This window comes from Ursus arctos, unplaced genomic scaffold, assembly GCF_023065955.2.
Source record: "Ursus arctos isolate Adak ecotype North America unplaced genomic scaffold, UrsArc2.0 scaffold_33, whole genome shotgun sequence".
In the NCBI taxonomy this organism is placed as follows: domain Eukaryota; kingdom Metazoa; phylum Chordata; class Mammalia; order Carnivora; family Ursidae; genus Ursus; species Ursus arctos.
In genome coordinates, this window is record NW_026623019.1 from 28,295,290 (window position 1) to 28,308,087 (window position 12,798).

At 37.3% G+C, this 12,798-nt stretch overlaps 1 protein-coding gene across 1 annotated transcript; it reads right to left on the reverse strand.

Moving 5' to 3' along the window:
- Positions 1-200: 200 nt before the first annotated feature.
- Positions 201-11,801, reverse strand: FAM240B (family with sequence similarity 240 member B). The gene is made up of 2 exons (XM_044391126.3): positions 11,653-11,801; positions 201-723 (listed from the first exon to the last, which is right to left on the reverse strand). Exons 1-2 carry the CDS (start codon positions 11,793-11,795, stop codon positions 630-632), a joined length of 237 nt encoding a protein of 78 aa, XP_044247061.1. The 5' UTR covers positions 11,796-11,801; the 3' UTR covers positions 201-629.
- Positions 11,802-12,798: the final 997 nt, after the last annotated feature.

Sequence of the window (12,798 nt, forward strand, 5' to 3'; positions counted from 1 at the left end):
GCACACTCCAGGGAGGGCACAACAACCAAGTTTATTAAGGATTATCTTGTTTCATGTTTCCAATTAAAGACGTTTATGAGAAAAAAAATTCATATGAAGAGAAGAGAAAGATAGTTCAGTTCATTTTCAAAGTGTATTGTTAATAAATTATTACTTTTATAATAATAGCCTTATTTTTTTAAGTAGGGACAAAAAGAGGGACAGGAAGAAAGGATTGACTCTGTTTTTCCAGAAAAGATCCAGGGAAGCCAAATTCCCATCCAGGTCATCGCCCTTGATAAGCTTAGATAAAACATTCAGATTTGAAAATGAAAAGAAAATGTGGAAATAGATTACACTACATGGATCTTTGAATCCTGGGGAGTGTTAATTCTAAGAGCTTTTTATATTAAATAACCTGAGCTTCCCTGTCACATTGGCGGTCACTCTGTCCTGTACAGAGAGGATTGAGTTGGATAATGACTCCCATTAGCACTGGGGGAGGTTCCACATGTAAATCCCTTACAAATGGGAAAGTGAATAGAGAGTGTCCTGCTTCGGAAATCAACATAGCTTGGGTGTTAGATTTTTCTCCTAGAAGAGTGCCCTTGGTGGCTTGTTATCTTTCAAGTGGAGGAAGCAGGCAGCTCTCAGCCCACTGTGCTTGCCTGCTTTTTCTTCTCATCAGGATTGTCCAACATCTGCAGCCTTTTCTCCAGTCTCTGTTTCCATTCTTCTCTGAGCCTGAGGAGGGAAAAATATAAACGGTTAGTGCTTTTGTCTCCGTATCTGCTCGTCCAATTGAGGTTTTGTTTTTGTTTTTTTTTCCTTCTAACAAATATTTTTAAGAGAAACAGATGGCTTTTACAAATTAATGAAGAAAAAAATCAATAGATAAAAGAGCAAAATCTATGAATATATAGTTTTATAAATTTGTTCCTTCCTAAACTGATGTGTGGATTCAATGTAGCATCAAACAAAATCCCAGCAAACCTTTTTGGTAGAAAACGACAAGCTGACTCTAGATTTTATATGGCAAAGCAAAAGAACTAGATTAGGAACAATTCTGAAGAAGGAAGTTGGAAGACTCTCATTATTTGATTCTGTGGCTTAATATAAAGCTATCATAATCAAGACAGTATGACACTGGTGAAGGAACAATTAGGTCAATGGAACAGAATAGAGTCCAGAGATAAATATACCCAAATACAGTCAATTAATTGTTGACAAGAGACAAAGGCAACTCAGTGGAGGAAGGAATTTTTTTTAAAACAAATGGTGCTGGAGCATCATACATTCATATTTTAAAAATGGGCTTTGGAGGTGCCTGAGTGGCTTAGTTGGTTAAGTATCTGCCTTCTGCCTTCAGCTTGGGTCATAATCTCAGGGTTTGGGGATGAGCCCCACATGGGGCTCCCTGCTCAGTGGGGAGTCTGTTTTTCCCTCTCCCTTTGCCTCTCACCCCACCTCTCACCACTTGTGCTCTCAGCTCTCTCTCTTTCAAATAAATGGATGAAATCTTAAAAAAAAAAACAGGACTTTAATCCATACTCCACATCTTATACAAAATTAACCTAAGTATAAAATGTAAGACTAAGACTTCTAGAGAAAAAAAAAAACAAAACCGTTAAATAATATCTTCATTATTTCCCTTGGGTTAGGAAAAAATTCTTAGATACAATGCAAAAAGCATGATTCACAGAAAAAAAGAAAATTTGGGTCTTTATCAAAATTAAAAATTTGCTCTGTGAGACACTGTAAAAGAGAATAAAAGTGAGCCATAAATGGAGAACATATTTGCAAAGCACATATCTGTTAAGAGACTTGTTTCTAGAATATATAAAGTTCAAACTAAATGTGAAGAAATAAAACAATGTAATAGGCAAAAAATTTGAACAGACATTTTACCAAAGAAGTTGTATGGATGGCAAATAAACACATAAAAGTAATGCTTAACATAACTAGGAAAATGCAAATTAAAACTACAAGGAGGTAACACTAACCTCATAGAATGACCCAAACAAAAAAGAAGAACAACAAAAAAGTCCCCTCCTAATCCCTTCTCCCCAAAAAAACCCCAACAAAATTTTAAAAACCCTTACAACAAAACTCAAATCAAGTGTTGGTCAGAATGCTGAGTAACTGGAGCTCTTTTACATTGTGGTGAAAATGCAAAATGGTATAGTCAGTTGGGGAAATGATTTGGCATTTATCATATGACCAAGCAATCTTAATCCTGGGTATTGACTCAAGAGAAATGGAGACCTATGTTTTACAGAAATCTGTATGCAAATGTTTACAGCAGTTTTATTCATAATCATCAAAAACTAGAAATGACCTAAATGTCCTTCAAGTGGGGAGTGGATCACCAAACTGTGATACGTCCACACAACAGAATAGTAGCAACAATAAGGAATAGATAACAGATATGCACAACAATAATTAATCCCAAATATATTTTGCTGAGTAAAAACAGCCAGACTTAAAGACTACATACTATATCCTTCATTTATGGAATTCTGGAAAAAGCAAAACTATAGGGATAAAGAACAGATGAGTGGTTGCCAGGGATTGGAAATTGGTGGAGGAATTGACCACAAAGGAGCAGCATGAGGGATTTTTCAGAGTGATGGAACTATACTATATCTTGATTGTGGTAATTACATGACTCTAAGCATCTGTCAAAACTCATAGAACTATATATATACACATGAAAAGAAATGCATGGTGCTTATAAATCAATTGAGAAAAAGAAAATCTATAGTAAAATGGGCAGAGGATATAAAATGGCTGTACCAGAAGAAATCCAGCTGTTTCCTATACATATAAAAAGGTGTCAACCAAACTTATAATTAATTAAATTCAGTTTAAAACAGTGAGATGCCATTTTTCACCTGTCAGATTAACAATGATTAAGAGTTTGACAACACACAGTGTGAGCAATTATGGAAATCGGCACTCCCATACTCAGGGTGGGAGTTTTAAATCAATACAACATCTTTGGAAGACAAGAAGTCAAGAAGTCAGGAGCCCCTGGGTGGCACAGCCGTTAAGCGTCTGCCTTCGGCTCAGGGCGTGGTCCCGGCGTTATGGGATTGAGCCCCACATCAGGCTCCTCCACTAGGAGCCTGCTTCTTCCTCTCCCACTCCCCTGCTGTGTTCCCTCTCTCGCTGGCTGTCTCTATCTCTGTCAAATAAATAAATAAAATCTTAAAAAAAAAAGAAGTCAAGAAGTCAAAATTAAACAACAAAGAACACATCTTTTGACTTAATATTTGCATTTTTATGAACTTATTCCATAATTCTTATCCACTATGCAAAAATGTATGTGCAAGTATTCTTATTACAACATTGTTTGTGAAGCCAGAAAATGAAAAACAACCTAAGTGTTCTTTGATGTGATTGGTTAAATCAACTGTTAACATCACTATAATGGAAAACATTAAAGAAGAACTGAATGTGCTTATATAGAAAAACTTCTGGGTAAGTTAAAAAAAACAAGGTGCAGATTAGTGAAGATAGTGTAGTCTCATTTTGCATAAAAATATAGCACACATATTTATTTGCTTATTCAAATTGAAGCTTTGGAGAAAGATACACAGGGAACTTGATGTCAGCTTTCCCTGGAGAGCTGGTCTAGGAGCCTAAGTAAGAAGGATACTCACTTCTAATATATGAGCATTTCATACTCAGCGTATGTGTTCATTTCATAAATATAAAAATAACCAAAATGAAAAGATTGGGTAATGTTATTAGTTCTCTAGAGCCGCCATAACAAAATACACAGACTGGGGGGGTTAAACAACAGAAATTTATTTTCTCATAGCTCTGGAGGCTGGAAGTCCTAGACCAAGGTGTCAGTAGATTTGGTTTCTCCCAATGCCTCTCTCCTTTGCTGGCAGATGGCCTTCTTGCTTCATTCTCATGTGACCTTTCCTCTGGGTGTGTGTGCATTCCTGGTGTCCCTTTGTGCACCCTAATCTCCTCTTCTTAGGACATCAATCAGATTGGATTACGCCCACACTAAAGGTCTCACTCTTTTAAAGGCCCTATAACCGAATACAGTCATACTCTGAGGTACTGGGGGTTAGGACTTTAACATGAATTTGAGGGGATACAACTCAGTTCATAACATTGCTAAAGCAGAGTAATGCATGCTTACTGCAGGAAAATCAGAATATACCAAAAAGGATTTAAAAAGTTGGATTCAACCTTAATTTTTCACTCATAAATAACCGTAAAATGAGTGTAATAATACTTAATACTTTTTTCACATACCCATCTATTTTCCTTGGAGAGATTCCTAGAAGCAAGTAAGTTATTATAAATATTTTGAAGCCTTTAGGCACCTATTACTGTTCAGCTCCTGGAAGCTTCTCACTTAAAACTCTGCTCAATTATAGGCCCAGGAAAGAATGTAAAGAATCTGGAGTGTCCACCTGTTGTTAGGTAACTTAACTTAGCTTAATGCTTGAGCATATTAGCAACCAAGGATTGAAAGTTGAAATATTGAGAGAAGAATTAGGGATATGGGGAATAATGTTAAGACATTGGTTATATCCTTATTCTACCTCAAGTTAAAGTGACGGACATAAAAATAACAGTTTGCTTGTTTGAAAGGTGAGATAAAACATGGAATGGCTGCTCTCCGATAAGCAGGCAGCAGCTTCACAGCTCTTTGCACACTTTACTTAGGAAGTGATGATTTATTGAGCTTACATGACCTTCTGTTGATACCCACCTATTAGTAATTTTCAGAAGCTGTGTTTCTTCATTATGCTTATTAAGTATGCATCTTGTATTTTAACTTGTAACCAACCTCCAGGCCCACAATCTCCCTTTATTAAGGATCTCTAAAAGGGTCTTTAACTAAATCACGCACATGACTTTTGTGATTGAGATCTTTTAAAGTTCACTAATGACTGTTTTTAAAGAAATTCCTGTGTATTTCATGGAACTTGATGAACTTCTTAATATAATGTGAACTCATTCACTAATTAAAGGGGCTTTAACTTTTCCTGGAAATAGTGGGTGTGAAAACGTGCCACTCAGAGATGCTGCTGTGGGGAGCATAGCTGACTTCGCATCTGCAACTACTTCCCGTCTACACCTGCCCCAAGTATTTGCATCAAGACCAAACCTTTCTTGGGCTATCGTCTCAGCCAGTGACTGAGCACACCAGAGGTACTAATGCAGGCCTCTCTCTGCAAGGTGCAGAACTTCTTCAAACAGTTGCCTATGACTCAAGGACTTCCCATTAGTCTGGCCAAAACTTTATTAGGCTTATTCTGCTGCCTAACCCAGCTCCACTTCCTTCCCTTTCTCTTTCATGGAGGTCAGACCTCTATCACAGTCTGATGACTCTCCTTAACTTCTCTGGCTCTTCCGAGTGGGGTGCTATTAGTTTGTGAGGACAATTATTAATTTTTTAGGGATTTCGTAAGCTGATTATTAAATATAAACATTATTAAGAGTAAATTATAAAATTACAATTAAATTATATTAATTTTAATCTATTAAATTTATTAAGATTATTAATTTAATGTTATATTAATTATATTAATTCTTAATTATATTAAAACAGTCATAACTATGTGAAAGTCATCAGTTTCTAGTTATTTTACTGCATTTTACAATAATCTATGATCTTCAGGTTATTTAGGCCTATTACATTTATATGGTGAAATTATTATATGATGGGATGCCACTGCCTTCTCAGCTCATCTTCATTGATGTCACATCGGTAGCTTGAAATAGACCATTTACAACATGGATGTTGGCAAACACTACAAATCATGGCCTGGTTTATTGTTTTGTTCATTGTCTGGACAAAGGACTGGCCCTCAGGCCAAATCTGGCCAGCTGCCCGTGTATGTAAATAAAGTTTCACTGAAATACAGTGCTGCCCCTTTGTTTACATATTGTCTACAGCTGCTTTCATACAACAACGACAGAGTTGAGTAGTTGCAACAGAGACCACATGACCCCCCTCATTTAGACTTTTAAAGTGATGGAGACAATTTTAATAATGCTGATTAAATTTAGGAGCGTGCTGTGTTTATAGCTATGACATTGCAAATATCAAACAAATAAATACATGCATACAGATAGATTGTGTAAATATTCTTCCAGGGCTAGAAAACTATCCTTGACCTGACTTACTTGTTAAATTAATAGTAATTAAGTGTTCATTGTCCGATTTTGTCAAATCATGGTTGAATTGCAACTATAGGTTGGCTATGGATGAAAAAGGGTGGCAAAAACCAATAAAAGCATACTATGAAAATCAGTTAGCTATATGGAATTTATAATAAAGAGCATTGTATATTTTCTTAATATTTGTGAATTTTGTGCTACACATCCTTTATACCTGTGAAATTTATGATAAACTTACATATGTATACACACATGTACATTTTCTGCACAGAGAGCCAGTTTTTAAACATTTATTAGCACACCGCAACTTCCTCCCTATTTTTGTCTGACAGGTGTTTCCCCCAATAAATCTCATACCCACCCAATCTTGCCCTTTGCTTCTCACCAAATTAACACATTTGAAACGATGAATTTATTCTAGGAACAGAGTTTAGGAATCTGGGGTTCATGACACATTTATCCACTTTTTATAATGGCTATAACACTATTTATTGCCAGATGGTGAAGGATTCAGGACTCTTATCTACCCAAGTTTTCTTTAAATCTTGTTTTCTGAATATTTAGGCTGTTTGCTGCCCCTTTCTGATCAACATTATTTATCATTGTGTTGCTTCCATTTATCTTGGGTTCTCAGTAAACTGGTGAATATAAGTGCATATACACACCTTTTATTATGTGGTAAAGAAGGTCAATATGAGAAAGGTAATGCTTAAAAATTGGTGTGCAGACTGAGATACAATAGAGAGCAATACAACCGGCATTTGAAGCTTGAAGATAACATTTTCCCTTATGCCTACAAATATTGACCTCACTTTTCACATGGAGACCAAACAATATTTACTATTTATTATTCTAGATTCATCTAATTTTTGGAGGAGTTGTAGTTAATATATAGGAACACAGATTCTCCCTGATAAGTATGGGGTTTGACTAGAACGCATGATGTCTTTTCTGAGATTCTTAAACTAGAATAGTAATGTCCTAACTGGGAACCTATGATGAGCAGTTGGGCACAAAATTAGATTTTTTTAATCATGTGCGAGGCACATAAATATATGTGTCAGTTTGGATCCTACAAGAAGCAGACTTGCAGGAATCACCCATGAAAAATAAAGGTGGAGAGTGAACCGAAGTGGTCAGGACAGCCTTCAGACTTCCATGCTGGCCTGATCACTGTGGAAGGAGAGGGAGGGGGAAAAATGTGGGTAGGAAGAGCTCCACCCCACAGCATAGTTCTAAAAAAGCTTGGGCTGGGTTGATGGGGAGGCCCTGGGCAAGTTGCCCAGCAGAGGAACTCTGTCATGCAGGAACTGCCCAGAACTAGTTTCCTCTGCCATGCTCAGTCATGGGCTAGGAGCTGTCAGGGTTAAGTGTGGCTTCAGCTCAAGCTCAGTGGTGGATCCAGAAGGGTGGCAGCTAGAGTTCTCAGTCAGTTATGTGCCCCATGGCTAGCTGTCTTGAAGGAGCTCTGAATAGAGCACTTCTGTGGTTTCTACCATATGTAAAGAAGAGTAAAATTTAGTAAAAAATATTTTACTAAAATAATCCCTGTCATCAAAGAGTTTATAGTTTATTGAGTTCTTGATCTCCCAGTCCAGATCTTGGTACTCCGTTACAATCTCTGTACTTCTGTTTGAATACGAAAGGTCAGACAATGATGTTGCTGCTTCTATTCCAGTAAAATAACAGACACGCCTTTATAGTAGTTTTTCCTTAGTAAAGAGAGATGGGCCTGATCCTGGTTTCTTTGTGACCTACAGCTCCCTGGCCTGATGGTGGGGCAGAGCTCCAACAACCAACACAGGCTGACAGCCCTGGCCTAATGATCTGACCAAGTCAGTTTACTAATCACATTCCCCATCCTCAGTTTAATGAAAAATCTAATTTTTTTTTCTCACTGGTGTTCTTTTTAGACTAAATCTTATTTTATAACAAGTTTGAAACAATTATTTCATCTAGCTAGGAGATTATGAGTTGGATATTTTGTTACCTGCAGCTGAAAGCATCCTGACTGACACAGCTGATAAGCAGGAATCAAGCAGAGGGAGGTGAGTGGTCTTGTGGTGAGGCTTGATAAACCCCTTTTCCCACTCAAGTCCACCAGATTTTATGTCTACCTGATGCTGTGAATTCTGCTAAATTCTGAAGAGGTATTTTGAAGACTATTCTTATACTAAACCACTATATATATATATATATATATATATATATATATATATATATATATATGCACTGCACAGTTTCTCAGTTACAGTTACAAGCTGATCATTTAGACATAGGTGTTCATATAATTTATCATCTAAACTGAAATACTTTTAAAATAAAAGGGAAAATTATAATCTGTAATTATAACAAAATGATAGGTGTATACCTGGACTGTCCGCAAAACCAGGAGGTTTGGTCATCATACCTACAATGCATCTGACTATTCTCAAATTGTCTCAATTAGTTATTTGCAAGTATTTTTCAGCTTCTCTATCGACCAACCCTATGCCAGTTGTGTTGCTTCTTTCTGGCCACACTCAGAGAAAGTAAGAGATTTCTAGTTCTGGAATCACTCACCTTTCTTCATGATCTCACAAGGCCTCTGCCAGGTACACCAGTTACCGGGGTAAATAGATGCTCTGCAGCTCTGGCTGAATTCCTCTATCAGTGAGCCTACAGGAGTGTGCTAACAAGCATATCCATGGCAAAACACCTGTTTCCACTCTACCCAGCTCTGGCACAAGGCTTGCTCGTTGGACCAGCAGAGAAGAACATAAAGCAATATTGATTTTGTTCTATCAGCAAAGGGGTTGGTGGAAAATTTTAAGGTTTTTGTCTTCTAGCATTCACTTAGAACATTTCTGTATTGCACAGTGGCTTGAATTTGCCTTTTGTAAGTGGAGAGTAGAATAAAAAAGACAGTGAGTATTATGTATGTATGTTGGGAGTGTGTGCTTATCATGGTGGAGTATGGGGAGGTATAGGCCACAGCACTAGAATAGGGAAGTTCAGGTTTATGACATTCACTGATCTGCAAGTGTATTGGAAGGTACACTATTATTCTGTTTCGAACTGTTTGTTCAGATCATCAGGATTTAAACAAATATTCCAACTTTCCGGTTTTGGTGTGAAAATAAATCTGGGATATTTAGCAGAAATAGTAACAAAACCATTAGGTTTTCATTCAGTGTTTGCCAAAATAAGAAAGGCTTTGGGTTTTTTATGCATAGTTGATAAGGGAAACAGCTCTGGTAAGTGAGACTCCAGAACAGAGGGGGGAACCACAGCAAGCTGCCTCTATTCCCCTGCTCTTGAAGATTTTCAGTGCAGAGGCTCTGTTCACATCTTTAAACATTTATTTGTGGGACACAATGATGAAATGTTTCATGATGAGCACATCTTGAAGATTCGTTCTCTTGGTTATAGAAGAGAGAAAAGTGCCCCAACGTAGAAGGGGTCATTTCTGGAGCACATGGGAATCTGGAGAATTATTTGTTTAATCTATTTTAAAATTTTAAAAAATTGTTTGATTTTTTGTGAATGCATTTGTTCTATGTACCATTTGCAGTTGGCTGTCTTTTTCATAACTTTATTTTGTCTAATTACAAAACAGCAGAGCATCCTTGTAGAAGCTTTGGAAAAACCAGGAGGACTTATACACACAAAATCTGCCATTCCACCAGTCAAAAATAACTGTTCTTAGTATCTTAGAGTATTTTCTTTTCTTATATATACAGATAGACTGTGTATAGTTTGATAAAAATAAAATGATATTACAAATTACGTTTTTCATTCTGTATCTTGAGAGTTCTGGAAAGGAAGATGTACAAAGAGTTCATCCTGGGATTTGACTCCCAGTGGGTTTGTGGGCCAAGACTTGGAGTGTGAAAGAAGGCGGGAACCACACAACTGACTTTCCTCACTCCCCTGGAACCACCAGGACTGGATGCTCTAATATGTGACTCTTCTGCACGTAAAAAAGCCTGATTTTGCTTGCTGGTTAAACAGGAATGTAGCTGGAATGGTGGCAGAGCTCTTCTTCGGCTATGGAGAGAAACTATTTCCCCTCCAGAGCTAATAAAGGTTTTTAGAAGTTAATGTTGGTTCAACACACGCGAATTACACGTTTTCAGCTCAGCATAATCAGAAACATGGAGGCATAGTGCCTTGTGACTAGCAGAATACTCAGCTGCCCCTCCACAGTGAGTCAGCATCTTAGCAAAACAGACAGCCTGGCTGGGCTGTTCCCATTTTAGGGAGAAAGAACCCAGATAGTTTCTGAAAAGGTGAGTTGATCTGTCTGTTCCAAAGCTCTGCATGTGTGAGGGCAGGTGCTGGCTCTTTTATTCAGAGTGATGTGGTCACATGTGACCTCACATAAGTGTATGTTTCCCTTCGGTAGATTCCTTTGGCAAGAATATCACGTTTACTTGTCAAAGAGAGGAAGACCACATTTTCCTTCCCCCAAGAATATTAATATATGTCATCCCAGATGTGAGATCTTTTATGCTTACATATATCTGTTGACCTAACCTTGAAATTTAGTGTACCTCATGTGCTGGGGATTGCAACAGAGGAGAGGTGAGGAAAAAAATTCTTCGGTTTATCAAGACACAAATAATAGAACCTCACTTTTATTTATACATAAAAAGACTCATCCTTATCTATAAGTCATTAGTTCTCAATAAGGGGTGAATTTGCCATCCAGGGGATAGTTGGTAATGTCAGCAAATATTTTTGTTCTCACATGGGTAGGGGTGTCCTACTGGACTGTACCATTTTGAGGGATGCTGCTAAACATCTTACAAAGCACAGGACAGCCCCCTGCCCCTAAAGAATTATATGGCCCTAAATGTCAATAGTGCTAGGTTGAAAAACCCTGGTATGGGTGGTGGTAAGTCTGAATGAGTAGATGAATTAATCATGTCTTGAATTTTCTGTACTTTATGATGTTTTGACATCTTAAGAAGCTTGCTGGCCATGGAAAGGACTAGCCTTTTCTTAGAGATATCAAAAGGCTTGCTGTGAGCATGTCAACCAATCCTGACTCTGGGATGCAACCACCTCTAATTCTCACCCATGAAGCCATATTTCCCCTTCCTTAAATGGCCCCAGAGCTAGGTACCAGACAACTAGGAACTACATCTGTAGCTCAAAGCTCTCTGGGATTATTCAAATTAGTGAATTCTAAACTGTTTACTCTGCCTTGCCTTTTGTTCAGAAACTCCAATAAAAGGTCTGGCTTAGATTTTCACCATGCTTCTGTCTTTTGACACCTGGGCAAGACCTGGTGCTTCCTCTGTGGCTCTGCATGGTATGTGGTGACCCTTTCTCTAAGACCTGTGAATATAAGAAGCTTCTTCCAGGTCTTGTTTTCCTTTCTTCTCATGGCTTCACTGACTTCACCATACCATATTGGATATTTGCATTTTTAGAACAGTGATAATGAAAATAATTCAGTCTCCCATCTTCACATCTGGTATATTTCTACAGAAATCTAATTTAAAAATAGTAGAGAAATAATCCACATACTTTCTCAGGGCGCTCCTTCCCTGACGATCTTCTTCCAGTTCCCTGTAACAAGTCTGTTTGCTAATTTCTTTTTCCCAGAAGCTTTTGAGCTCATGACAAGTTTCACAGCAGAAGACTTCCCGACGGATATATTGATTATTCATCCCCTGAAAAACAGAAGAAAAAAAAATCCCAGTTTTCAAATAAAGCCACTCTAATTTTGGAGTGATGAAAGGTGAATTTGAATCCAGCCCTTGCCATTTACACTTTTGTTGACTGTAGACAAATTACACAGTCACCATGATTTTGTTTCCTCGCCTGCAAATGGGAATAATAATGGTTCTGTCAGAAAATATAGTAAAAAAATTGAAATGAACAAAAATAAAAAGGATGTCTAATAACCCTTACAGACTATCTGATTCTACAGGGGCCTGCCCATTTTATTGTCTTTGAGCTACTTTATAACTCTGAAATTATAGAAAAAATATGGTAATGCAAATGATTCTTGAACATAGAGATTCAAATAAATTCTGTCTAAGGGAATGCAACTGATAGCTGTGTGGATACCAAGCAATTTTAATCTACTTCTAAATTCACTTAGTGTTTGTGATGGCCTACATATGTGTTCTTTTTATTATTCTTTTTGAATTAGTTGTAATATCTTACTAGTTTTCTCATAAGTTAAATAAAATATTTGATTCATTTTCATTTTATATTTGTATGATACTTATGATTTTAACCTAAAGAAATGATCCTTAACAGTCACTCCACAGTTGTGTGTGTATGTATACAAAATGAAATGTACGTGCAGAAGCTCTAAGTACAATATATGGCAAATAGGTAATCAATAGATGTTATGCTCTTTCCATCTTTCCTCGCAGAATAACAATCACCTTTGCCATTTATTGAGCACATAATATGTGATAGGCCTTCTATGCACACTTGTATTTGATCCTTCCTACAACTCTGGGAGCTGGGTGACTCTACACTCATTGTTCAGATGAGTCAACTGAGAAATAAAATTTGCCTATATCCTCATAGCTGAACATGGGATGGTGGAATTTGAACCTAGGTCTGTCCATTTTCAAAATGGATACTCTTGGTTCTGAGATTCTCATCACAAGAAATGGTCGCCATATCTGGAAATGGCCACATCCAGAGCAACCT